Source organism: Mustela putorius, unplaced genomic scaffold (genome assembly GCF_011764305.1).
Source record: "Mustela putorius furo isolate JIRA1106 unplaced genomic scaffold, ASM1176430v1.1 tig00003896_pilon_pilon_pilon, whole genome shotgun sequence".
NCBI lineage: Eukaryota > Metazoa > Chordata > Mammalia > Carnivora > Mustelidae > Mustela > Mustela putorius.
In genome coordinates this window covers 9484797-9511820 of record NW_025422045.1, presented here as the reverse complement: position 1 = coordinate 9511820, position 27024 = coordinate 9484797, and the positions used below count along the sequence as shown (strand labels likewise).

Genomic DNA, 27024 nt, shown 5'->3' with positions numbered 1-27024 from the left:
ATATCTAAGGCCTTGCCATTTGTCAAGTTAAGGTTGTTTCTCCTTTCAGTAAGGCCTTAACAGTAAGATAGTTGAGAGCTTCCTGGAGGAATGTCACAGTCCTGCTATCACCCATCCTTGTCAATGAGCTTTAGGTTTAGAAGAAATTTAACTTTACTTACATTTCCCTGTGCCTCAGCCTCCCTCAATTTTATGCAGGGGAAGGTGATGTTAGGGCTTCAAGAACGGAGTTATGGGTCTTTGGAAGTTAGTCTATAATAAGAAATCCTCTTCCTTGGAAATCACTAGGACATTTGTAAACCGAGGGAGACTCAGGTCTTGCAGGATTGTGATCTCTACAAGTTCACTATTTGTTTTTCCTTTAGGGCAGCCAGGAGTGCCTGAGGAATGTCACATATGTCCCATGGTGGGGGGAGGGGTCAGCCTCTGCTTTGTCCTCAGCTTGCCTTCTGTTCCCTCATCAGTTCTGCCACTGCCTAGCCGTCATCTCATGTGTTCTCCTACGGTGTTCTCCTATGGTGTTCTCCTACGGTGTTCACATGTGCTCTCATGGGGTGAGGTGGCACTGCCGCCATGTCATACACAAGGAAACAGGCTCAGAATGGTTAACACAGCTCAGAGTCTTGGCCTTGCCCATGTCCAGCCCGGTGCTGAGCCAGACGCCAGGCAGATGCTGCCAGGACGGGCCACTCCTGTCCCATCTCCCTCTGAGGCCTTGCTCCCCTCTTTTCCCTGGCCTGCAGCTCCAGACAGGCCCTGCCCCAGTCTGGAAACCACCCCGTCCCTTCCTCCAGGGAGGCCAGATCTGCTCTAAGGTCCCTTCAAACCTGCCCCACCAAGGCCTCAGGGTCTTAAGGGGGGAGCATGTTCCAGGCCCACATTCTGTGTCATGAAGCATTCTATGAGAAGTTGGCTGAGAAACCTCAGAGAGACTGAAAAACCCCTAGGGCACCAGCTTTAGAAGGATGCAGAGAAGCTGTGCTTGGAGGATGTGAGGGGAGTTGGTGTGGGCCGCAGGGGCAGCCTCTTCTCCTCCACTCCACTTCTGTTCCCCAGGAAAAGCCTCTCAGGTCTCAACTGCTGGGTTTTTTTTGTAGTCAGTTCTAGACTTTTTCTTTAATGACTGACCCCACAATCATTAAGCCACTGCATTTCCCTGAGTCTGGGTTCTCAGCCTCTCTTAACAAGAAAGAAGTGGTCTAGATTCCTACCTTCCAGGGAGGGGCTTCCTAAAACAGGCTGGAACCTTGGGTCACTTACTTCCTCTCAGACCCACCTTTGCCTTTAGGGCAAAGGGTGAAGTCTGGCCCTCGAGTCCTTTCTGGCTGGGCCGGTCTGACTTCCAGGCTCCTGTCCCACCTTGGCTCCTCAGCCACAGTGCTCCAGTAGATCCTAACAGATTGACTTAAGCAATGCTGGGGACCCCAATGTCCTGAGCACCTCTCGTATGCCACACCCTATACTAAGTGGCTTCCTATACGTTAGGTGTTAGATGTCTTGCTGGTGGAGGCAGAAATGGCTACCAGGGGCTTCCGGTGATCAGTCTTAAGGGGCATTTGTATCTTATGTCAGGAGACCCCTAAAGCCCGAAGGCCTTTAGAACTTAAAGGAATAAAGCTAAGATGGTAGAATAACAGGCCATGTGAGCGTGCATGAGCCTGGGGCGGGTGCCAGCAATCAGCAGATAACACATACCCTCTGAAAGGGCACTGGGTACAGTGAAGACAATGGTGACACCACTGCTGGTGACCAGGCATGCTATCAGCATGGCACACACGGAGGGCCTCAGCCTCTGTAAGTCTCACCTCCTAAGGCAGCTTCACTCTCCCCACTCTAGGCCTCATCCCCCTCTCCCTGCCCTGCCCCCTGCACCCAGGCCAGCTCATGTGCTCCCTGAGGGACTGGGGGTGGGGAGGATTCCGGCCATAGAGGATCAGGGTCTCTGCCATCGGCCTTCCGAGGACAGGAAAAGGCTCCACTGCCAAGGCTGAACCAAATCTTCAAGAGGTCCTGGGCAAGCATGGATGGCCTACAGCCCCAATCGCTCTAAACAGGGTTTCACGATTTCCTTAGTGGTTTCAAAAAGTGCCAGGAAAACCCTGCTTCTTCCCTGCTGGGAAAGCCTACTGTGGGGCATTAGGGGAGATTCTCATGAGCACAGAGGAGAGGGTTTGCAGAACACGGAGTGGGACCGGAGCACAAGGTGACACTGGCACGAGAGGGCCACCTCCCTACTTCAGATGTTCTGCATCCTGTTTCTGGTGAGAACTGTGTGTGTGTGTGTGCACGTGTGCATGAGCAGTAGTATACACTCATGATGCATGTCACATGAACAGTACATGCGGGTTCCACATATACTAGATGCATACATGCACTGCAGGTGGTGCAGAGCAGGTTGGAGAGAGAATTTACGCCTATCGTCCTGGGGTCTTGATCTGGATGGTAGCTTCTCAAGGCTGACAGCCAGTTCATTTAGGATGGTCAAAAAGAGATGGCTTCCAGGCCTAATCTTCAGCCCTCTTCCACCCATTCCCCCTTGGGAGCCAGACAGAATGACCCTGGGCATTCCCCCCTCAGCTTGGGGAGGAGGGGGTGGGAATGGATGTGACGAGTGGCTTCTAGCCTTCTCTCCCTCTCATCTCTCTGACCCTCTGCTCTTCCTGCCTTATGCAGAGTTTCTTTTCCCCAACATGCATCCGCTGTCAGTTGCTGCTTTATCAGTGGCACGCTAATTAGGTCCAGTGAGGTTTCTCTGCTTTGGAGAGGCCTCTGCAGTTGGCGTTCGGTCCAAGCTGTTCTCTCTCTGCCTTGTGGACCATGTGTCATTCTTCCTCCCCGGAAAATCATAAATGAGGCTCTCTCTCTGGGACTCGCACTGCCTGAGCCTGGGAGCTGGGAGTGGGGATCACCGAGAAGGGTGGGCAGGGGGAGAGCTAGCAGCCCAGGGCTGGCACTCTGCTTGGCAAGGAGTGGAGCCCTGCGTGGAGGGGGCTTTGTAAAGAATAGTTCGCGTGTGCGTGGCTGGTAGGGACATGAGGTTGGACACCCAAGATCAGCCTGAACCTCCAGGGTTAGTAGAAGAGAGAGGAACAGGAGCAGCCAGTAAAGGTCTGTGAGCTAAATGGATGGGATGCATGAGGCCTCATCACCATGAGCCAGTGCTCACTTACACCCACGTGTAAGCCTCGCTTATACCACATATTCTGACCCGAGGTGCAGGGCCCTCTCTTACCTAAGCCATCCATACTTGTCCAACAAGAAGACAGGTGGGGCAGGGTGGCTTCCCTGGCTGGCTGTTCCAGAGTCCTTTCTGTCTAGCTCCCATAGGCTGGCAGGAGATGCCCGCCAGCCCAGCCTGGATCTAGAGAATCCAGTTCCACTCTGTTCACCCTGCCTCCTACCCACATATTTAAGGGGGACCCAGGAAGGAACTTGCAACATTGCCTCCTTCTTTTGTGAGAGGGAGGGTCCCCCACCTCCCATCCCCCTCCTCCTCCCACTTCAAAAACTACTCATTAACCTCTGGCCCCTTGCAAGGAAAATGGATGGTCCACACAAGCCCAGCTGCTGATTAATTTTCCCAAACAGGGCCAAACTACAATGCAGCATATTGCAGGGGAGAAAATTCAATAAATAGCATTTGAAACAAATTTAATAGAACATATAGCTCATTACCCACTGGGGTCTGGGCCTCTGCTGCCATGTCATGCAGTAAGGCAGGTGGACGGGTGGGGGAGATTTGCATCTCTTTAGCAGGACCAGCTCCAGGGGTTCCATTCTGGCAGTAGCTCTTTCAAATCAAGTTCAAGATGTTAATAGCCAATGCTGCATCTATAATTAACGGGCCTTTGGATGGGAAGAAGCGCTCACATCCATCGTCCATTCACAGAGTGGAGACGCTGAGCAGGACTGGTAGGCTTTCCTCTAGCAGAAGTTGGAACCTGGGGAACCCCTCCCTGAGTGAGGGCTCCTCTCTTCCAGGGGCTGCAGGGTGTGAGCTCTGTGAGGGATGTAAGGATACTCGGGCATCAACTTCCGGGTGCTGAGAAAGGCCCAAAGCATCTGGGCTTCAGCAGGCAGCCCTTCCTCAAGGTCAGGGCCAAGTCTCGTGGACGTTGTATGCTTTGGTGGTGAGTGTGCTGTCCATCCGTATGAACAGGGGCAGCATAGGCTCTCTGAGAGTTTGAGTCCAGCTAGGCTGTTAAGACCCCGTGCTTGAAATGAGAGCCAAGAGATTCAGGTTCCAAGCTCCTCCCTGCTTGGCATTGGCCGTATGGCCTTGGGCAAGACACTTCCCCTCTCTTAGCCTCAGTTTCCTTACCTCTAAAACAAGGCACCTGGAGCAAGTGATTCTCAAAGTCCTTCCAGCTCTAGTATAATGGGCTGTTCCCCCCGCCCCACTCATGTTATGGATGGTATGTGGGCAGGCCCAGGCCATGCATTAGCAGAGGAGGTGGTCACCTAGCTGGTGTGATTGGTAGAGCCCCACGGGGACTCCCCAACCCTGTGCCTCCATTTCTATTGTTCTTCCCTTCTTCGGGCTGAAACCCCTCCTGCAGGCGAGAAAATGTTCAGAGAGTCCAAACTGGAGGGCCCTTAGAGACAACCCAGCCAGTGGTTCCCAGCTAGTGCCTTGCAAAAAGGCTGTAGCAGGTGGACAAGAGAGGTTTTGGACATTTCCCAGAGCCGGCAGGCAGCCTTCCATCACCTGGGATGAAGCAAACTCAAACACCAAGGTTTTTCTTTTGCTTTTAATTAGAATTAAATTAACTCTCTGTGACAGTTCAGGTGAGCGCATGTTCATCAGAAGCTCTGATTGGTTGTAGGTGACATCACTGGGATTTCTAGGTCATGGTTGGTGGACAAGATGCTGCCACCAGAGTCACACGGTATGTGTTCACTGCCAAATTATACCTGTTCGCTCCGTGACTGGCCGTAGACCCCAGCACAAAGTATCAGCAGCGTCTTTCAGACTGAGAGGGCTTTGTAGAGGGTAGATGCTCACAGGGGTCCTTGGTGGTAAAAAGTTGGGGAGACAAGTTGATTTTAATAACCGCATATAATCAAATAGGAAACCAAGGTCTGTGTATTGTGCGGCATGAACCCAAGTCCATCAGAAAGGAACCCTGTCTTCACAGCAATGAGTGATGTGCTGGGATGGGGATCTTGGGGAAAAGACTTGGTACAGGGCCTGAGGCGCTCCTTGCCGAAGGAGTTAGGGTGCCAGTGCTAAGCTATGTGAGGCACGGCGGGGGCGGGGGGGCGCCAGATGCAAACTCCCCAACTTCACCTCTGATGTGAGCTCACAAGCCGGGCTCTTGTCCTGTCCTTTTCCCAGGATTGTGAAAAGATCAATAGATGTGAATTCAGGGCTGGTCTGGGCCAGGGCTGGGGGGCAGGGAGCAGACAGGGTGTGGTCCCGAAGCCCATCCCCAAAGGAGGACTGGCCTGAGGATCTCAGTCCATGGCCCTCTGGCTTACAGTCTTCTTTTCACACAGGCCCTGGGCTTGATCATCTCTGCCATCCTGTTCAGCTCAGAGGGTGTTGTCTCCTTGAGCAGATGCCCTGGAGGCCAGCAAGTTAATTTTCCACCTGGGCTTCTCCTGCTCAGCCTGGCCAGGCAGGGTTTGGGCAGACAGTGGCAGGATCTGGCCTGGCTTTCCCTTTTCACAAGAGGCCCCCAGAGAGGCCCAGGGTCAGTGTGGTAGCATGGGATTGAGCCTTAGACCAGACAATATTCCGCTTCCTATGTGTGACGGGAGCCATGGAATCTGGGCCGGCCGGGGCCCCTCAGCCATGTGTGCTACACTGTAGAATACCAGTGCTCTGTGCCTGTACTGAGCTAACCCAGACAGGTAAGATCCCTGTTCTCATGAAACTGCTAGTCTAACTAAGGGAGGAGACAGCAAATCTGTGGACAGCTCAGACACATCTGGACGCAGGCAAGCGTGTGCTTGTGTGGATACTGCCTGGGACCTGCCCCAGGGCAGAGAGTGTCAGAATCCTGGGTGCCCCTGGAACCCACTACCAGAGCTGGCTCAGGGATGGCCCCATGCAGCAAACATTTGTTGAATTGCCTGGCAGGAGAGAGAAAGCATATGGAAAGTGCCCAGGCCTTCTGGTTGTCCACAGAAGCCAGCATGTACGCACAAACGTCTCATTTCGATTCAACAACATTTATTGAGGGCCCATTACGTACCAGCAAGGTCTCAAGCCCTGAGAATCTCGACATGAATAAAACCAGATCCCTGTCTCCCTGAGCTCCCAGCCCAGGGCAGAGGCAGGCACAGGAGCCAATCAGGACCCCCCAGTGTGCTCAGACGGGAGTGACTATGTATGCACCCATTCCTATCAGGGCAGGACTGGGGAGGGAATACAGCCGGGGTCAGGGGAGTGGGGAAGATGAGGAAGGAGTCACAAATTTCTACTCAAATCCACCCAGGCAGGTAAACAGATACCCCCAGACCCACACACATATGCATACATGTATACCTGCACACGTGCACACATACACTCTCTTAGGTGTATACACTGACTACCTAAGCATGTGTAGACACAAATACTAACTGTGTAGACTCAGACGCCTCACAAGCCATCATGATTAAAGCCTGCTAGTGGTTCCCCAATCTGGGGAGGTGTGCGGGTGAGAGGATGGCTTGTGTGTTGGGAGCGGGTACTTAGGGCACCTTGGGAATCACTCCAGCTGGGCCAGGGGATTCCTGGAGGTGTGCAGAGCTGGTAGTCTAAATCTGATAAGTGAGGCTGGCTATTGGCTTGCTGTGAATGTCAGTCACCGGAGACAGCCAATCAGCTGCAGACAAGGCCTGACACTCAGCTCAGTGGCCAGAAGTAGGGAATTGGATGAGTTTACCTATCAGTACTGGTGCTCCTTGAGGAGCTCGAACCAGGTAGGAGGGTGGACAGGACAGCAGGGTGGAAGAAGGGGAGTGCTGGGAGTTAGCTGTGGCACACTCAAAACCCTTCACCTTAGAAACTGCTCGATTCCCTATTTGGGCTTTTTGCTATTGGGAGCTATCAAATGGAAAGTGTTTGGAGGAGCTCCTGGCACACAGTAGCCTCTCAGTGAGCAGTTATTCTGTCCCCCAAGACCGGGCCCCTGGTGTGTGCCTGTTCCAGCTGTGAGGAGGGGAACCTGGGCACCAGTCTGTAGGAGGTAGCAGAAGGTGAACCTGGGGGCACAAAGCTAGGATTCCTGCTCCCAGAGAGCACCAGCCCTCCTCCACTGCCCAGGGCCCAGCGTTGTTCATCTAGTGAAAGATGGCTCCCTCCTTCAGAGCTGCCTTCTGCCAAAACCTTGCAGGGTTTTGTGCATTCCTTCCATAAGCGGTATTTCTTTGCAGTAATAATAGCTTTTGCAGCACTTCCTGCCTGCCAGGCACGGTTCTCTCCACTTCAGATAAAACTCAACAATCGTGCAAGGTAGGGACGTTATTTTTCGCATTTTACGGATGCAGGAGCTGAGTCCCAGAGTGGTTTAGTAAAGTGTGCAAGGTCATGCAGTGAGTAGGTGGCGGATGCAGGATGACCCCAGAGTCCCTTCTCTAACCATGGGGCTCGGCCTCCTTCCCTGCCTTCCTCTTTCTCCTTACAAATGCCCCAGGGGTGCTCTGGATAAGTCACTGAGTCTCGGCTTCCTTCTCTGGGAAGGAGAAAGTCCTCTCAGCCTGGTAACCTCAAGCAGTCGGTATCCCTGCATGGGTTTCGCTGGGAGGAAATGGTGCCCCGGTGTGGCATTTGCGGGGTGGGGGCAGATATTCCAGGCTGGGCACTCTGCATCTTGTCCCTTGGAGCAGGGCCAGGATGGAGAGTCCTCTCTGAGCCTCATCAGCAGACCCGCAGCTGGGCTCACAGGCCCCTGGAGACCCCCTGGGAGGAATGGGGCTGGAGACACTAATAAGGAGACCAGGAGAGAAACCCCTCTCCTCGGAAGGAAATTGATGCAGAGAAACTCATAAGCTGGGCATGCAATTTGCATGTGGGCCAAGGCCCTCAGAGCTTAAATACATTCCTAGGGGCTATTTATAGTCTGGGGAAAATTAGAGTTTTCTGGGTAATGGGAGTGCTACAGACTCTAGCTGGTCAGGGCCTTCCAGGGACTGGCAGAGAATAGAGTGGAAACCATGGAGCCTTCTGGGGAAGGACTCCAACTCCTAGTGACCACACAGAGCAGACAGCCCCAAAGTGGGCTCCTGAGGTCGGGAAGGCATGTCTTGGGGGGCTCAGGGAAGAACGCCCGAACCCCATTACCTGGCATTCTAGGCTCCCAACTCCCCTTTAAATATCCCCCTCACCTCCACCCACACAAACTCCTCCCCCAGCCACCCTGAGAGCATTCTCCGCTCTCCCACTCCTCTGCACTCTTGTCACACTCTTCCCACCTGGACTGCCTTTACCTCACTCTTCTCTGGTAAACTGAATGCTCCTACCCCTCAAGGCCCCTAACGTCCCATTCCTGGTCCCCACTGCCCCGTCCCTTGCCCCCACTCTGAACCTTTCACTGGAACCAGTTGCCTACCCACAGAGGTCTGGTGTAGTGGACACCATAGTGTGCCCCTGACATTCACGCTTTGGGCCTGAGGCACCCCTCCTTTCCCAGCTTCAGGAAACAGGGGTTCCTAGCTGCGTCCTCCTCCAGAAGCTGCCCTCAGTCAGAGGGGCCGATTCATACAAAACCATGCCTCCTTCCTGGGGCAGTAGATAACCAGTTCTTGGGTGGGGGGGTAGAAAGGTCCCCCCTCTCCTTTTCCACTGGTTGGATGATTCCAAGGGCCATCCCAGCTTCAGAGCTTCCTGGCGGATCCGCAAAAGCCACTGTTGTAACCACACCTCGGTGCAGGTTCCCCCTCAGCCCCTGTCCCATCCTGCCTCCCTTGCCCCTCATGGGGGCCGCTCTCAAGAGCTTACTAATCTCCACCTTGGAGAATGCTTTCTGGGCAAGCCGGTTTCTGACAACTGGTGACAGAATGGCTAAGCCACCAGCCCGGGTGCCAGTAGAGATAACCGTTCTTAGTGCCCTGACCTGGGCCGAGTTACCTAAGTTCTCCATGGGATCGCTTTATCCATAAAATGGGAATAATACTGAGGCACTAATTTCCGGCGAGACTTGTGAGGATTAAAAGTGATGATGTACACATGCGCCTGATATTAAGAAAGCGTTCAGTGGACGCTAACTATGACTGTCTACATTTAACTTCTCTGAGGTTCAGGTATGTGGGGATAAAGTCTTACTTTCTGTGTCATGGGGTTGTCAGTGAGAGTCAAATAATATTGAGAGGCAAAGGGTTGCATTCTGTGCTGCCGGGACCTGACACAGACTCAGGGGGCAAGTTCCATGGGGGCTTTGCCCACCTAGAGCTTTAGCCAAGAAGCCTGACCCCTCCCCTGACTGGGGACAATCACTGTATTCGTTTTTTATTACCACTGTGACAAACTGCCATGAGCTCAGTGGCATAGGTCAACACAGATTTCATATCCTACAATTCTACAGGTCAGGTATGGGTCTTATCAGACTAAAGTCAAGGTCTGTAAGCTGTGGTCCTTTCTGGAGGTTCCAGGGGAGAATCCACTTCCTGCTCATTCTGGAAGTTGGCAGAATTCAGTTCCCAGGGTTGTAAGACCGAGATCTGAATGTTCTTGCTGACTCTAAAATGAGGGTTGATACTACCTTTCAGAGGCCACTACCTTTTTTGGCGGTGTTCCCCTTTCGCCATCTTCAGGGTCAGCACAGGCTGGTGGAGGACTTCCTATGGTGTATCTCTCTCACTGGCTTTAGTCATCTTCCACTTTCAAGGACTCATGTGATTAGACTGGGCCCACCTGCATAATCTAGAATATTCTCCCCATCTCGAGTCCTTAATCACACAAAGGCAGAGTCCTCTTTGCCATGCAAGGTACCGTATTCACAGGTTCCAGGGATTAGAACATCGATATTTTTTGTGGGAGCTAGAGGGGATGGCATTATTCTGCTCCCATAGCCCCCCAGCGTGGGACACCGTCTGATCCAAAATTCACCTCCTCCTCTTCTAGGGAGAGATCTGTGCAGTTCCGTGTGCTGCGGGGACCTATGGCCCCAACTGCTCATCTGTCTGTAGCTGTGACAACGGTGGCACCTGCTCCCCCGTGGACGGCTCCTGCTCCTGCAAGGAAGGTGATGTGCCTTCTTGCCCAATCCCATCCCCCACAGATGTGCGTACCATCCAGGTGGGCTGCCAGCTAAGGAGTCTGGGCTGCTTCTGCCTTATCCCCCCACACGCAGGTTCAGGGAGCTTAGAGATCAGGTCCCAGCCAGGGAAACCCCGGCCAGGGAGTTCAGTAATGGAGGGGATTAGTTATAATGGTGTTGGAATAGCTGGGGGAGCACAGGAGGGAAAGTGAGCTAACCAGAGATTAGAAGTGGGGGGAAGGAGCAGCCATACTCCTGGGGTGGGAGGGACAGGTGGAGGAAGTGGAGTTCTGGAGTTTGGGAGTGAGGGCCACCTGAAGGCAGCTTGGGCGTGGATAGAGGAGCTTTGTGACAGCGGCAGAGCAGAGGGGAGACCCAGCCACCACCACCATCGGAGAGGCCCTGCCCAAGGCCGACAAAGAGGAGGAGGGACCTCGTGTCTCTCCTGCTCCCCACCTCCAGTCTGTGGGCCGGGTCTCCCTTGGTGAATGCAGCCCACCTGGCAGCCGGCTGACAGGGAAGCCGGGGATACACACCTGCAAGAAGCAGCCCCTGTGACACAGATCAGAGGCGGGGACGGGGAAAAATGGATCTGAAACCAAACAGGCTGATGACCACCCTGAGAACAAAGGGCCCTAAAAGAAGCCTCCTGATTCCACCCTGGGCAGAGCTAGACCTCCCCACTTCAGGGGTACCCTGCTCCAGGTGGGATTGTGCACCTGCAAGGCGAGCTGTGAGATCCTGCGGGCTGACCCGAGGTCTCCTAATAACCCTGCTGAGTTTCAGAGCAGACTCCACGTGGAATGTGTGTTCTGACCTGGTGAGCAGAGAAACGGCCATTTCGGGGGCAAGGTACCGAGATGGGGGAGTAGGCAGAAAGCCATGCAGGGCCCCGACAGAGAGCTGACGGACTCTTTCCCTCCCCTCAGGGTGGCAAGGCCTGGACTGCACCCTACCGTGTCCCAGTGGGACGTGGGGCATGAACTGTAACGAGAGCTGCGCCTGTGCCAATGGGGCAGCCTGCAGCCCCACAGATGGCTCCTGCTCCTGCACCGCCGGCTGGCTCGGAGACGCCTGCGAACTGCCCTGCCCGGTGAGTGCCCGCGTCCTGGCTTGCCCTCTCCCTGCAGCTGTCGGCTGTCTGGCCACAGAGGTGTACAGGGAGGAGCCCTAGCCCAGGGGGTGGGACCCTTGGATTCCGGTCTTTCATGTGTAGAATGCCAGTTGTCTGGCAGGCGTAGAGCCCTGGCCTCACTTCCCCCTGGCAGTGCTTGATCAACGTCATTAACTGACCTGGGCACCCTGACTGGAGCCCAGGGGCAACCTCAGAATCCTTCCCAGCTCAGTGCCACAGGACAGCCCTTACCAGTCCCGCAGAGTGGCCACTCCTCGCACATTTTATGGCCAGGGTATGAGAGGACAAAACCAAGCTCTCTTCAGTGATAACCACATAGGCTTGCTCACCATTCTTGATCTAAGAGACAAATAAGTTCAACCAACCAATACGTGATATTGTTGAATGAGGCCTGTAGTCCTGGGTTCCAATGCTGACTTCGCCACATCCTAACTCTGTGACCTTGAATGTGTTCCTTCACCTCTCTGACCCTCTTTCTCGTCTTTCAGTGGTGACTGTAATGGTACCATGCCATAGATCTGCTGTGAAGATTAAGACAAATGAGTGGTAACAGGCTCTCGATACCTGAGGAGCACACGACAAATGTCGGTTGCTAGCGTCTTCCCTAGAAACAAAGAGCAAATCGGTCATTCTTAACATGTGATCAGTGCATTACAGTTTGCAAAGTGCATTCACATTTACAATTTTAGTTAACAGTCACCATCTACAGCCCTTCGAGCTTGACCATCGACAAGTGGGGCATGACCATCACTCTCTCCTTCCAAACCCTGTACTTCGCAACACAGCCTGAGAATTATTTGGAGTGGCCTCGTGGCCACATGGCTCCAGTGATAAAAAGTGCTCCCGCTCCACTCTGGCCAGTCTCTCTGTGTCCCCGTGGGGCAGCGGCTCACTTTTGTTATCCAAATCCAACAGAAGTCAGTGAAGCTCTGGGAGTCAAGGTCTGATCGTTTCTCTGGCCCCTTCCCTCCACAGGATGGTACATTTGGGCTGAACTGTAGCGAGCGCTGTGACTGCAGCCACGCGGATGGCTGCGATCCTGTCACGGGCCACTGCTGCTGCCTGGCCGGATGGACAGGTAACCGCCACCCCCGCCGTGCCCCCTCCCAGGGCCTGGGAAACCAGGTTCTTGGTGTTCTACTTCTCCTGACTGTTCTTTCTCTTTCTCTTTCACTTCTTCTTGCTTCTTATGCATGCATGTTGCCGTTCTCTCCTCTGGGCCTCAGTGCTCCGTTCCCTATAGTTCAAGCAAACCAATCACTGAACACCTATTATGTGCAGGCTTCGTTCTAAAGGCCAGGAACATACCGGTAAGAAATCAGACAAAGGCTAACACATGGTGACTGCAGGTCCCTAATCTGTGTTCACAGAGGATATGGCAGAGAGGGGGACAGAGACCTTCTGTTTAGCCCGGCCTCACGCTCCTGGTCCCTTGTATGTGTCTATCAGCCTGTCTCCCAAACGCATGGCAAATCCATCCTACTGCCACCATCCTGGTCCTCTAAGCACCATCTCTCAGCTGGCCCGGCCTTGGCCTTCTCCTTGGTCTCTGGGCCTCCCCTCTTGCTCAGCTGCATCCATTCTGCATATGGTGGCCAGAGTGAACTTCTCAAACCCAAGTTCCATTCACATCAGTTCTTGCTCAGGGTGCCTCTTATAGAAAATCCAAAATCTGTACAGTGGCCCAGTGTCCCTAGGACCTGGCCCCCCCAACCAAACCCCACCACCTCCCTTTTGCCCCCTCCTGTCACTCACTACCTAGCAGCCACCTGGGGCGACCACCTTCCTGACCCCAGGCCTTTGCATGTGCCTCTTCTCTGAATGTGTGCCCTTTTCTTTTCTCTGCACTTGATGATGCCCTGTCCCCATTACAGCCCGGCCAAGACTATGTAAGAGACCCTCTTCCTAATGCTTGTAATATCCTACACTTCTCTTTTTTTGCCATACTTACATCAACTGTCACTGAACAGTCATTCAAGTATTTATTTAATATCTGCCTCCCCAGCTAGACCAGCAGCTCTCCGGAGGCAGGGCTTTGCTCACCCCGGTGTCCACTGCCTGCCACCCACTGAGAGACAGATGACATGGTGGTTAAGAACACCAAGTTGGAGCCAGACTACCTGGTTTTGTGACCTTGGGCAAGCCCTTTAGCCTCTCACGGCCTGAATTCTCCATCCATAAAAGGCAGATAATTACAGTCCTCACAATTACAGGGTCATTTTGAAGTTTAAATGAGTTAATACATGGAAGTCCTAACAGGGCATGGTGCTGTGCTCAATAATTGCAGCCCGTGAATTCAGGAAGTGATTAATAAATGCCATGCCATGTGAATGCACGCAGTCCCAGAGTGGTGGGCAGAGAGAGAGACACAGGCATTCCTGGCAGCGTGGGTCTTCAGATCAGCGTTGGCACCAGGTTACTGAGCAGCCTCTGTGTCCCACCACTAGAAAGTGGGAGCAGCGGAAGGCCAGGGCCATTGCTTCCTTGGAAGCATCTCTGCCCTGGCTCGTGGCCTGCCCTGTGGTACAGAGTAAGGCCTCGCCTTAGTCACTGGCCCCCCAGACTCCTAGCTGGAGCCAAGTGGAAATCCACTTTAATTTTTCATGGCCTTAATTTCAAGGGAACCGATAAGATTTTAATGATGGCTGGTGCTTAAAAATTCTGTCTTTGATGGACGACTTTTCAGCGAGGCCTCTGCTGTTCTCATAGAAAGCTGATTTTCCCAATATGGTCCTGAAGTCATTTCAAAGGAGGGAATGATGTCCTGGGGTTTGTCATTTAAAAGGAGATCAGGGAAGGAAAGGAAGGGAACGCAGGTTTTCCCTGGACTGCTACTCTGTGAACCCTCCCGGGCCGTTCCTGCCCCAAGAAGTCTATCCCTGTCTTCCCAACTCCTGGCACAGTGCTCAAAACTGGCTTGACACCGGTTTTCTTCTGCCCTAAATATACGCAGGCCTTCTCCCCTTGCCCACACAAGCCACAGACATTGACAGGTGTCCTCGTGTCTCATTCACTTTGCCCTGTACATGGCAGGTGTTCAGTAAATGTCTATTGAAGTAAATTGAAAGAAGCTGGGCTGTAACCATATATGGGTTTTTACCCTTGAAGCTAAGGAACCTCCAAGGTGATCTATTCTAACCTTCTCAGACTATAGATGAGGAAAGGGAGTTGTCCAAGATCTCAGGGCATTAGTGCTGATAGGATGGGGACACGGGATTGCATCGTAAGAAGGAGCCATCTATTCATTCAATTAGCATTTATTGACTTAAGCAATCACCAGGTCCTTAGTTGGCAACTACCACGTATCCAGCACTGCGTCAGGCTCAGCAGTAAATAGCAAAATTCAATAACAACAATAGTCTCTAGATATCTGTTATGTGCCAGACACCATACTGGGCATCAGAGAAGTAAAGATAACCCAGATGGTGCCTTGTCCACTAGGAGCACCAAATAAGGAGGGTCAGAAGTGTCAATAAGCCATGTTCCCCGCCTTCAAATTGCTAGCAGGGCAGATAAGATTTGCGTTTGAAACGTTCAAATAATAGGCAGGGACAAAGCTGTAAGCCACTGACTTTCCAAGAGATGCTTGAATCCCTGGGCAGACATCTGGGAAGGCTTCCTGGAAAAGGAGGACCCTTAGCAGCCCCTGAAGGATGGAGGCTGCTGAGTTGCTGACCTTGTGGCATGAACTTGAGGTCACGATACATGGATTCTTAGCCTGACTTTACAACCATCAATATGGATGTGTAGCGAGTCCTGAAAAATAAAGCAGGGAGATTCCCTAGGGATAAGACAGGGAAGGATCTCTGAGGGGGATTATTATCTCTATTTAGCTACTGGGAAAACAGGGCTTAGATAATGCAACTGGTGAAGCTATTTCTTTCTTTCTTTCTTTCTTTTTAAAGATTTTATTTATTTATTTGACAGAGATCACAAGCAGGCAGAGAGAGAGAGGAAGGGAAGCAGGCTCCCTGCTGAACAGAGAGCCCAATGCAGGGCTCGACCCCAGGACCCTGAGATCATGACCAAAGCCAAAGGCAAAGGCTTTAATCCACTGAGCCACCCAGGCACCCCTGGTGAAGCTATTTCTTTTCAGAAGCCATGTTTGGAAGACCCTCCCACAGGCCAAAGGGCGGCCCCTTTGGCCACTCCAGTAGAACCCAGGCTCTCCATGCAGGGGAAAACCCTGGACCCTTCTCCCCACTCCAGTACCAGTGTCCTTAAGTTCCAGGGAGTTCTTAGGACATATGAAAACCTCCAACAGCCACCCCCTTGCTGCCACCTGCCATCAGCATAACCTCCTTACAGCTATGGTTCTCAGTTCCCAAGGAAAAGGACCCCTTTGTGATGTGAAAAAACTTTTCATACACATGAGAGTAGCTGTACTTTTAAATATCCATTGATGGGGAGAACACTCGATAGCAAGGAGCTGCCACACACACGAGGGTCCCACACATGAGAGTAGCTGTACTTTAAAATATCTGTTGATGGGGAGAACACGCCATGGCAAGGAACTACCATGGAGTCAAGGGGGCTTTTGTGTGCGTTGGGTTTCATGAATCACGGCGGTGCCTGCAGACGGGTTTAGGAAAGAACAGCATTTGCCCCAGGAGCCTTGGTCAGCCTACAGTGAGCGCCTGGGGCCCAGGTGGGGTCTGAGGTCCCTATCAGGTGCCAGAGCTCTGCCCTAGTCCAGGAAAGAGCAGAGTCACCCGGCCTGCGGTCTGATCCTGGCTTTCCTACAGAAGAATTCCTTGGTCACAGCTTCTGTGTTCCCAGAGAAGGGGAGACTTATAGCTGTATCCAAAGCTTCGAGCAGGCTCATGGTTCTGGCTTCCCCAGGCTCCCCTTCGGTCAGTCAGCAGGGTTTGTCCCGGGTTAGCCCCTGAGACCTCCGTCAAGGGGTGAAGTGTGCCGGCCAGGTTCCCTACCTCCACAAAGAGGCCTCATCTCTCAGAGAGTGGCACCAAAAGCCCTCCCGGTGCTGCCAAATTGAGATGTCACAGGGAGGGAATGTGGGCGCTCAACTAGATGAGCACTGCAGGGATGAGTAAAAGCCTGTTGCCGCCCCCCCCCCCCCGCTCTCTCTGGCTGCTCAGCCTTCCCTCGCTTTCCCACGGGCTCGGGTGGGCTTGTACAATTCCAGCCTGCCTCCAAATTGGTCCCACTGCTCTCCTGCTGCTGCCGGGCCTGGCTGTCTTCGCCGGGCCCGAGTCTTCCTCCCCCTTTCTGTGTCTTTCCCATAATCCCTGTCCCCATAACAAGGCAGACATGATTTTCAAACTAATTCCACTTTTCTCTAAGCCTCTGATGTTCGCCTTCCCAAGCCAAGCCAGCTTCCTGGGCCCACACCTTCCTTCGCCTAATGCATGTCAGCCTAGAAGTATTTCTGCCCAAGAGGAAACCCCACCCCAAAGCTGGGCCCTCCAGGCTCAGACCTTTTGAAATTCCTGCCTAGCCTTTGGGCTGCAGTCACCTCCATACATACTCAGTCTGTCTCAGCTCAGAAAGACCCTGTAGGCCTTCTTCCTCTTTCTTAATAGAATACATCACAGTGCAGAGAATCAGAGTGTGTCATCCAGGGACAGAAAAATGTCATTTCGCAAAGTGTTGGTTTCTCTCATACACATGTGTGCACGTAGGATCTAAAATCCACGTTGTGTTGAGGGCTGTGGTCAAAAGAACCCAGAAAGATCCCAGCCACTGTCTGGGTACCCTCGGGCTGGTTGGCTGGGACCCAAAGGATCAGTAGTTCCCGGGCTAACGCGGGTGGGCACGGCTGCAGCAGGCCCCGTAACAGCGCTCCCTTGCTCCACAGTTGGTTTCTGTCAAGCCTAACCTTGGATAGCAGCTAAGATGTTAAGAAGGAAGGTGGCCCTTCATGACCTGGTCCGTTCTTGACCTGGTCTCATCTCTTGCTATTTTGTACTTGGTGGCTTAGCCACACTATGCTGTTTTCTTTTAAGGGATGGTTCTCTCTCTTGCCTTGTGATTTTTGCACAGAGAGTTTCCTTTACCTGGTAAATTCTTCCGTGGCCCTTAGGACTCACTGTGGGCATCACCTCCTCCTGGAAGCCCTCCCTGACCAGCCAAGCTTGGACTGGAGTTTTCCCCTACATTCCCAGATGTGCTGTGCCCTCCCCCACCCCTTCATTCTGCAGGTGGCCCCTTCCCAGCATCCTTCCCTCTGCCTTCACTCCTCTTACCACTGACCCAGGTTTACCTCTGCCCACAGGTATCCGCTGTGACAGCATGTGTCCTCCTGGCCGCTGGGGTCCCAACTGCTCCGTCTCCTGCAGCTGCGAGAACGGTGGCTCCTGCTCCCCAGAAGATGGGAGCTGCGAGTGTGCCCCTGGCTTCCGAGGACCGTTATGCCAGAGAAGTAAGGCTGAGCCCCCCGCCCTCTCTATGGCTCACCCTCCCCACCCCTTCCCTGTTGGAACAAGTCCTGGCCTAAGAGGGGCTGAGCTCTCAGAGTCAGCCCCCATCAAACCCCTCCGTTCAAGTCCCCTCTCTCCCTGTGCTGGTTTTTCCGTCCCTAAGTTCTGGTCCCAGCCCGACTCCTTGGGGGAAACTGGACCAGACCACAGCTCTTCTCTGCAGAAAGGGTGCAGGGTGGGGACCCCTCTCCCCATACTCTTGGGGATCCTGCCTTCTCCCCTGTGTGGGACAGGATGGGCAGCCAAACTGACTGGGGCCCCTGAGGCTGCTGACTGCCATCTCCACTTCATCCCCAGTCTGCCCCCCCGGGTTCTTTGGCCATAGCTGTGCCCAGCCATGTCCCCTCTGCGTGCACAGCAGTGGACCCTGCCACCACATCAGCGGCGTCTGTGAGTGCCTCCCGGGATTCTCCGGAGCCCTCTGCAACCAAGGTAGCGTCTCCAGGGCAAGCGTAGGCCTGGGAGGTGAGGCATCCTGGGAAGGAAGTGGCTGGAAAGAGGGGCTTGGGGACTCTCATCCTACTCAGGCGTACCCTTCTGAGACTTGGTCACCACCAGGTGTGAGACAAAGCTATTAGGCAGTTCAAGGAACAGGCTTAGAAAAGTTAAATGACTTCTCCATGGTCTCATAGCTAGGACGTGGAAGAGCTGGGAAGTTCCAACTCCAGAGCTGATGAGAAATGAAATTAGCGTAGATGAGTTCTGCATAATAAGTGTCCCCAAATGGCTTATGCTGAGTGCCAAGTGGTAAAGGCAGAGGATGACGTGGGAGCTCAGAGGAGACAGTTCTGGCAGGGGCTGGAGATGGCAGCTTCCCAGCTCTCCCCCCACCTGCCACCGCCCCCAACTCAGGCCGACATCACTGATCCCTCACGGCACATTTTCCTGTCTCGGCGGCAGAATCCTTCACAACGCCAACTCCAGCCAGCCTCCACCACTCAGCAGGGCTTGAAAAGGGAGCTAATGCTGACTTGCATTGGTGTGCTGCTCGACTGGCTCCCTGGGGGGGGGGGGGGGGAAAGCCTTGCTTTGTAACATTTGCAAGCAAGTTCCATGATCTAAATGTCTCCACCATGGTGGATTCCGTGGTACCAGAGCCTTAACACGGGTCACAGAACTGCTGCATCTGTAACACCCAGTGTGAGGGCAGAAGCTGGCCACAGCACATAGTGCTGTTTACTGCTGTCCGTAGCTCAGTGATGCTAAGGCTGTGCGGAACTGGGGGGCGGCTCCATGCTGTTGCAGGCCTTCAGTGAGGCCTCAGCCTGAGAGGCACAGACAGAAGAAAGGCACTGTGGGTAAAGCAGGCAGCTTGGGTGTAGACGTGCGACTATCCAGCAGAAGGGAGCGGCTGAAGGATGCGGGGGACTGGGTAGGAACAGCAGAGGGCGCTGGGAAGGACGTCTGGGGCCCTTGTGACAGCTTAGAACACAGGGTTGCAGAATTTGCCCTGGATCCTGTAAGGAGCAAAAAGATCTTAGACTAAGGTAAACTTAGAGCAGAAAGTAACTTCAAGGTCATCTGTGCAAGAATCTCATCTGGCCTGTGCTCAAATGCTTCCACTGAGAGCTCACTCCCTCCCAGGGGCACGGACTCTTTTGATGGATAATCACCACTGAGCTGGGCTGGCTTTGTAAGTGTATGGGCCGTTAATATGTATGAGTGGAAAGTTCACTCCATGATGCTTTGAGGTCATGAGAAGTTTGGGCCCCAGGGAAGCATATGTGACAGTTTCATTTGCTTGCAGCCCTCCTAAGACAGTTTAATCATAACCTGACACATCGAGGTTTACTTATTAAACATCGGAGACCCAGCCGTCAATACAGATAGGCTGGGTCTAAATTCGGATCTGAGCAGCCCGAGGAGTAACACTCAGATCCCGCGATGTCTGATTTATTGCCCGCTGGCCTAATGAGTATTTTCCCCATATAGATCTAATAGAGTTTGCTATTAATGGCAACTGCCCTGGTTAAGTCTCAAACCTTGTAAAAAATTGAACTGACACTTTCTAATGACCGGCTTTCCAGCGAGTTACAAATTACAGACACTGCTTATGCAGAATCATTAAACATAGATTAAATATAACCAGATGTTTTCTTTTCACAGCCCCCTTTTCCACCACCCCTCTTTTTGCCTCACTCTTGATTCAGCTAAGAAGTCAACCAATTAATGTAGTAGACTGATCGCATTAGCAGCTCTGTAGGTGAATTTGTCTGCCTCATGTGGGTGAGAAGGACTTCAAAGATAAGACTGTCTTGTTAGGGAAGCTCAGAGCTGGTATGGGGGAGGTGGGTAGGTGGAGCAGCACACCCCACTCCCCATCCAGGGCCAGGACTGGGGAATGGGCTCCCCAGATCAAGTACTTCCCAGAGGCAGGGAAGAGGAGGCTGGGCGACCTGCTGGAATCTGGGCTACAGGTAGCAAGATGTGCATCATCTGCCCTGGAAGGAGCTAAGGTTTTTGCCAGGGGAGGCACAGGGCCCACAAGAGCCATCCCCCTCCCCACAGCTGTTAACCAGGGCCTGAGGGCAGGGAGTGTAGGGTACAGACCCTGTTTCAAAGGTGAAGGGTCATGCGGTCTGCTTAAAGGTGCTTAACCATTAAGTGGCAGACCTTTCTCGCTGTGTGACCTTGAGCAAGCTGCTTAACCTCTCCGTCCCTCAGTTTCCTTATCTGTGAAGTAGAGTTAATAATAGGGATAATAATGAAAATATTGAATATCAACAGTATTACAAGGTCGACTGAACTGATATTTGCGAAGCATTTTGAACAGTGTCCAGCGCATCTAAGTGCCATAGAACTTTTTGTTGACTGCATATGTAAAATTAAGACCCAAACCCAAGGCTTTAGACTGGAGACCCGGGTGTGCCGTGCTGCCTTCATTAGTTGTCCCAACCACTGATCATGCCCAGGAAAGGCATAGGGTTGACACAGATCCTAGGCTCCAGCTGCTCGCTATCTGGTTGGGGAAGGGCTGGCAAGGGGAGGCAGCGTGGCATAAAGAAGAGGGTGCGAGCCCAAGGTTTAAGAGAACTGGGTCGTGGTTAAGTTGCTTTGCTTCAAGAATCAGTACCTTCCCATGGTCCTCTACGTGGCTCAGCCGACTGATGGCCTTGGGGGTTCCAGGAATTCCTGCTCCATAATAGGAATGCAATGAAGCCTTCTTCGAGGATGGAGGGCTGGCTACAGCTGGACTCTGAGGGGAGAAGGTTGAACTGAGAAGAGCTCAAAGGGGCAAGAGTCCATGATCCCAGGAGAACTCACTGGAAGGTCATTGTCCTATTCTGGACATTATGGAAGACTTCCTGAGTGTTTGCTATGCGTCAGGCACTATGCTAGGCACTCAGACACAGCAAAGAACAAGAGAGCCAAGTCCCCTGCCCTCACTAAGCCTGTGGTCTAAGGGGGGCATTTGGAGCTCAGTCTTCCCCAGCAGGACCTGGGGGTTGTGGGGGGTCCAGTTTACTTCCATACATTCAGCCACCATGCCTGCTTTTTCCGGGCATCGTGGAAGACAAAGACACGGGCAGAACTCAGGCCTGGCCTGAAATCAGCTCACAAGTCACAGTAACAGAAGACCAGGGAAGAAACTAACAGAGTCTGGAGCTTCGAACAGGGACATAGCTGCCCAGAACTGAGATGATGGGTGAATCAGAATTAAGTTCAGTTTTAAGTGATGTAAAAACCCCCCAAATAATTGGCTTGAAACTGACAAAACTTATTTCCCTCAGAAAGCAAGCAAGCAAGCAAGAAGCAATCCAGAAGTAGGGTCGCTTACAAAGGGGTCAGGGGCCAGCCTCCTTCTGACCTGTTTTTCAGCCAACCACGGCATGTGGCCTCCACCTCTGATGGAAGGTAGCTGCATAAACTCCAGCCCCCTCTTCCACAGTTCTTATCCATAATCCACATTATCCTTCAACAAGGATGAGCAATGGACAGACAGACACGCATTTCTACTTACCAGAGTGTAGTCACATGGCCTAAGATTATTGCAGGTGGCCATAAGCCCAGCTAAAACTCCGGATTCTACTTCTAAGGAAGAAGAGACTGGATTATTGAAGGACTGGCAGCCCACTACAAGGGGGTCATGGGGAAGGTAGCATTTAAAATGAGTCTTAGGGGTGCCTGTGTAGCTCAGTCGGTTATGCATCTGATTCTTTTTTTTTTTTTTTTTAAAGATTTTATGTATTTATTTGACAGAGAGAAATCACAAGTAGATGGAGAGGCAGGCAGAGAGAGAGAGGGAAGCTGGCTGAGCCCGATGCGGGACTCGATCCCAGGACCCTGAGATCATGACCTGAGCCGAAGGCAGCGGCTTAACCCACTGAGCCACCCAGGCGGCACCCCATGCATCTGATTCTTGATCTCATCTCAGGTCTTGATCTCAAGAGTCTGAGTTCAAGCCCTGCCCTGGGATTGACACCAGGCATGGAGCCTACTTAAAAATAATAAAAATAAAAATAAAATGAGTCTTATAGGCAGGGTAAGATTTCCACAGTTGGACAGGGGGATCAGGGAAGCTTTGGAGGGGAACAGCTGTAGCGAAGGCATGGAGTGTTAATTAGAATGTGGTGTGTGGGCCAGTGGTTTCTGTGTCTTGGAGAGAGGGGCCGTCTCCAGGTGAAGTCGCTTAAGTGTTCATCGTTAGGAAGCAGATTTTATTCTGGGGCAGTGGGAGCCACTGTGGATGTTGGAGCAGGGCACAGAAGAACCATGAAGAGAGCTGTGCTTTAGAGCGCTCAAGCTGTAGGAAGCAGAGGATGAACTGCAGGGAAAGGAGAGGTAGGAGCTCAAGGAACACGCAGACCTAGTTCTACAGAAACTTGCAGCCTGGTTGAGGAAACCAACCCTTTCTTTAGGGACCAAGGAGTCCTCCAGGGCAGGGTGAGGACCACAACCCTGCAAGGGACTCAAAGTGCAATACCACACGGTCTCCGCGGAAGAGAGCACCTTGTGAGCCCAGGAAGGCTGTCCAGAGGCCGAAGGAAGGCTTGAGGAACGGGTGGCATTTGGAGAGACAGGAAATGGGAGGCAGAGACAGTCATCCAACAATCTAACTGCAGCCCGACCTGCCCCCAGGCACCCGTCCCTCTCCTTCCAGCTACATTGTCCACCCTCGTGCCTGTGGATCAGTGATGCCGGCAAGAATGTGGTAACAGCAGAAGGCTGCAGGGCAGTGTGGGCAGCACCGGCTGGAGGGCGGAGGCAGGATTCCCAGCCTCACTGCTTCCATCTGTGAGGCCCCAGTCTAGCGACTCTACCTGCTGTGCCTTCAAAGGGGATCATTTAATGAGTCTTCAGAGGAATGCAGCTGTGGGCCCAAGAGGGGAACTCATTTAAGTGCAGATGTAGGACACTGGGGCTGTAGAGGTGGGCAGTTCCCACCCAGATCTGGGAGCCCCGGGGCCATCCCAGCAGGGCCCGGAACTTCTAGGGGCGCAGCAGCTGTGGATGGTGGTCTGAGGGGAACAGGTGGGAGGGCAGGTGCCAGGCTATCCTGTGCCCACAGTGTGTGCTGGAGGGCACTTTGGGCAAGACTGTGCCCAGCTCTGCTCCTGTGCCAACAACGGGACCTGCAGCCCCATCGATGGCTCCTGCCAGTGCTTCCCTGGATGGATTGGCAAGGACTGTTCACAGGGTAAGCCGCTGCCCAAGCAATGCCCCCCACCAGGAGTCAGGCCCCAAAACACACCCTCCTCCTTGCCCGGAACCTCTTTGCCCCTGTGCCTCCACCTCCTAGGACTGAAGCCTTCTGTAGACAGGAATGTCCACCTGAGTCCCAGTTAGAGTCCCATAGTTAACATGATGAGTTATTAGGGTTGATCGTTGGTGTTATTACCGTTAGGATGAAAGGTACTGACATTGTTGGGAATACCGTTGTTGCCACTGAGAATTAATACTCCATGAGCACTTGAGTAAGGAGTAGCCCTTAGGTTTGGTTGGGGAGGAAGAAGGGGCAGGGACTAGCATACTGGGATTTGGAAATGGGGTGAGACCAGGGCAGTCACCTCAGAGGGGTGAGGGCATCCCCTGAGTGACCCATGTGAATGCTGTCCTGGGCACATAGCCTGGACAAGCATTGTAGAGGCTGTTCTTAGAAGGTGTACCCAGAGACCGCACAGTGTAAAGGTGGACACCTAATCTCCGTCCCATCTGATGGGTGAGATGGGGACAGCACCCCTAGTGAGGTCCCCGTCAGATGACTGGGTCTGAGGGAAGTTCCATTCTGGTGGAGACACAAGTGTCATCCTCAGGGAGCTCAGCAGCTCAAAGAAGGGAGGCCCTTATCCTGGGGAAGCCCCCATCGTCACGGGAAGTTAACACAGTGTTCACACTGTAAACTGCTATGCTTAGTTTACCACACCCACCCACACGCTCCAGATCACAGCCAGTCCCCCAAGAAGGGAAGTTCAGGAGCCCTCAGAGCTGGGAGAGTGGGCAGAGAATCTGGGCCTCATGGGAATCCCGGGTAAGTGGGCCAAGAGGTGAGTGGAGGAGTTCCGGGAACAGCGTGTCAGGAAAGCCGGGGAATACCAGCTGGGCGTGTGGTGGCATCTCAGCTGATGGGCCATCCCCCTTCCTCTCTCCTTTTCTGTCTGCTTCGCTCTGCCTTGCCCTCACCCTGTGCCTCCCACCCACCCCCAGCTTGCCCCCCAGGGTTCTGGGGCCCCGCCTGCTTCCACACATGTAGCTGCCACAACGGGGGGAGCTGCAGCGCTGAGGACGGCACCTGCCACTGCACCCCTGGCTGGACTGGACTCTTCTGCACGCAGCGTAAGTCCTGCCTTCAGGCCTCCCAGCTATTCGGAGTCTCATGCTGCGGCCTGCTGGCTGCCTTGGGCATCGTCCAGGCCTGTGGAGGGAGGGACGACGCAGGCCCAAGGGCCAGCAGCTGCCCCCACCCCACCCAAGGAGTAGGAAAGCTGGGTAGATTCACGGGCTTGAAGAGCCCCGAGTCCTGGGAAGTCAGGACTCTAAGGCGCTCCAGCACTCAAGACCTGAGCCCGTGGACAGTGGGGCCCAGAGAGGGAGGAACAGTCTGTGGCTACGCAGCAGGCGGACCCCAGCCTGGCCTCTCCGTGCTAAGGCACCTTTGTCTAAAGGACTCCTCACAGCGACCCCTACCCCTTCAGCCTGAGCATCTGCCATGCAGAGATGGCTGAGGTGAGGTGCTCGGTCTCAAAGGGCCTCGCCCTGTACTCAGAGGCAGCAGATAACAGGTTTGGTCCCAACTGTACTGCTGCAGTTGTCCCCACCCTGTTTCTCCAGGCTGCCCTGCAGCGTTTTATGGGAAGGACTGTGGGCGTGTGTGCCAGTGTCAGAACGGCGCCAGCTGTGACCACATCAGCGGCAAGTGCACCTGCCGCACGGGCTTCACCGGGCGCCACTGTGAGCAGAGTAAGCTGTCCCTATCCCTACCCCTTGGTGTTGGTGCCAGGCATCGGCCTCCTGCCAGGGAAGCCTCACCCCGACCCCCGCCAGTCTACTCATTCAGGGCTGTCCCCTTCCTGTTCCTGGACTTCTGGAGCAGCTTCCAAGAAACAGGGCTAAAGAGGGTCATGCCTACATGGATGTTTGTAGCGAGGCTTCCTCCAGCTGGGAGTGGTGCTGAGAGCAGAACGGAGGCCTGAGGGAATAAAGGGAGGCAGATCTTCAGTTCTCTGAAGCCTCAGTGGTGCCCAGCTCAGGGCCCCGCATGCAGAAGATGCTGCGTACGTGTGTCAAGTACAGAGGAAGTGGAAGTGGATGTCCCCCACACTCAGGGCAGAGGTGCTCCGTCCACCCCCAAGAATCAAACCAGCCCACAGTGGGAGCCACAGGGAAATAGGTTTTACTCCTGCAGTTGGAAATGCCTAATCACAGCTGGCCCCATGTGGCAGGGGGAGAGTGGGTGTGTCTCACCGTCTGTCCATTTCTTCTTCATGCTCTACAGGATGTGCGCCGGGAACCTTTGGCTACGGGTGTCAGCAGCTGTGTGAGTGCATGAACAATGCCACCTGTGACCACGTCACTGGCACCTGTTATTGCAGCTCAGGATTCAAAGGAATCCGGTGTGACCAAGGTATACATAGGTGGAGAGTCCCTAGGCCGGGGGCTAGGACCTAGGGAGATTCCAGTGGGAATGACTGGATTTCACAAGGACAGCTTGCGACTTTCCTTTATTCAGTTTTGGAAGGAAAGCAGAAGGGGTGTGTTGCAGGGAGGCAGGTGGTGCAGGAGCCTCTCGGTCACGGCTTCCCCAAGCTCATCCTTGACAAGTTTCCTGTGAGTCAAACAAGGGGAACCACAAGCTCGTCCTGTGGAAGGGCCAATGGACAGTTGAAGATAGGCCCAGTTCTGGTTGTGTCATTACCTGCTAGATGTCCTAGGCAGGTCATTTCCTTTTACTGGGCTTATTATTCCACATGCGAAGTGGGAAGAGAGTAATCCTTGTCTTCGAGCACAACACAAGGCTCTTTTGAGGGCCAAGGAGCCCAAAAGGGCTTAACCCTGGCTCCAGGTCTACAGAGGACACCCCATAGTATGGTTGTGAGGACCAAGTTGAGACAATATAGAGAACTTGGCACAGTCCTGGCACATAAGCAAGCACTCAGTAAATGATTCTGTATACATACAAACCCCTTGTGAAGTGCTGCAAGGAAATAAGGGAATATATTGTTTGTTCTAGAAGATGGGGAGTAAGAAATAGGCTTTCAATTTACTCACATAACAGAAAGGGGGACAAAGGCATTTCCATTGCATTCTGATGCTATTTAGAATGATAATGCAGGGCGTTATTTCCCTGAGGATGCTGGCTAGCTCCGTTTGGCCAGTTGCTGATGATGGCCAAGGAGAGCCGGCCAGCAGGATGACCTCCACCATGGGCTTAGCATCAGCGTGGAGAGTTAGCCCACACATCCATCATCAAGAGGGGTTCTGTGGACAGTATTCCTGGGCACAAAGGCACACTCTTGTTGCCAGTCTGTCATACGGTGCTCATGGTTCCCTGCGAAGGGTGGGATTTACTGTCCCCATGTTACAAATGAGCGAACGGAGGACTTAGAGTCACACAGCTGATAAGCAAGGACATGGCCTGAGTCCAATTTTTCCCAACTCCTGAGGAACCTGACTTTACCAGTTACTGGTTATATGATCTTGGGTAAGTTATCTAACCTTGCGATGACTCAGTTTCTTCATCTGTGCAAGGGAAATAATTAAATAGTCCCTATCTCCTATGGCTGCTGGGAAGATCAAATCAGTGAATATCTCTAACTCACTTTTTAGA

General features: G+C 53.2%; 1 protein-coding gene across 4 annotated transcripts in view; it reads left to right on the top strand.

The window, feature by feature from the left end:
- MEGF11 (multiple EGF like domains 11) overlaps nt 1-27024 on the top strand; it is a 222819-nt gene that overhangs the window by 178097 nt on the left and 17698 nt on the right. For all 4 annotated transcript variants that reach the window (XM_045067572.1, XM_045067570.1, XM_045067571.1 and 1 more), the window contains exons 10-18: nt 10049-10169; nt 11114-11277; nt 12295-12397; nt 17555-17701; nt 18057-18191; nt 23269-23397; nt 24405-24533; nt 25029-25157; nt 25693-25821. In XM_045067572.1, the coding sequence (XP_044923507.1) occupies nt 10049-10169; nt 11114-11277; nt 12295-12397; nt 17555-17701; nt 18057-18191; nt 23269-23397; nt 24405-24533; nt 25029-25157; nt 25693-25821 (1186 nt within the window). The remainder of the gene's footprint in view (nt 1-10048; nt 10170-11113; nt 11278-12294; nt 12398-17554; nt 17702-18056; nt 18192-23268; nt 23398-24404; nt 24534-25028; nt 25158-25692; nt 25822-27024) is intronic.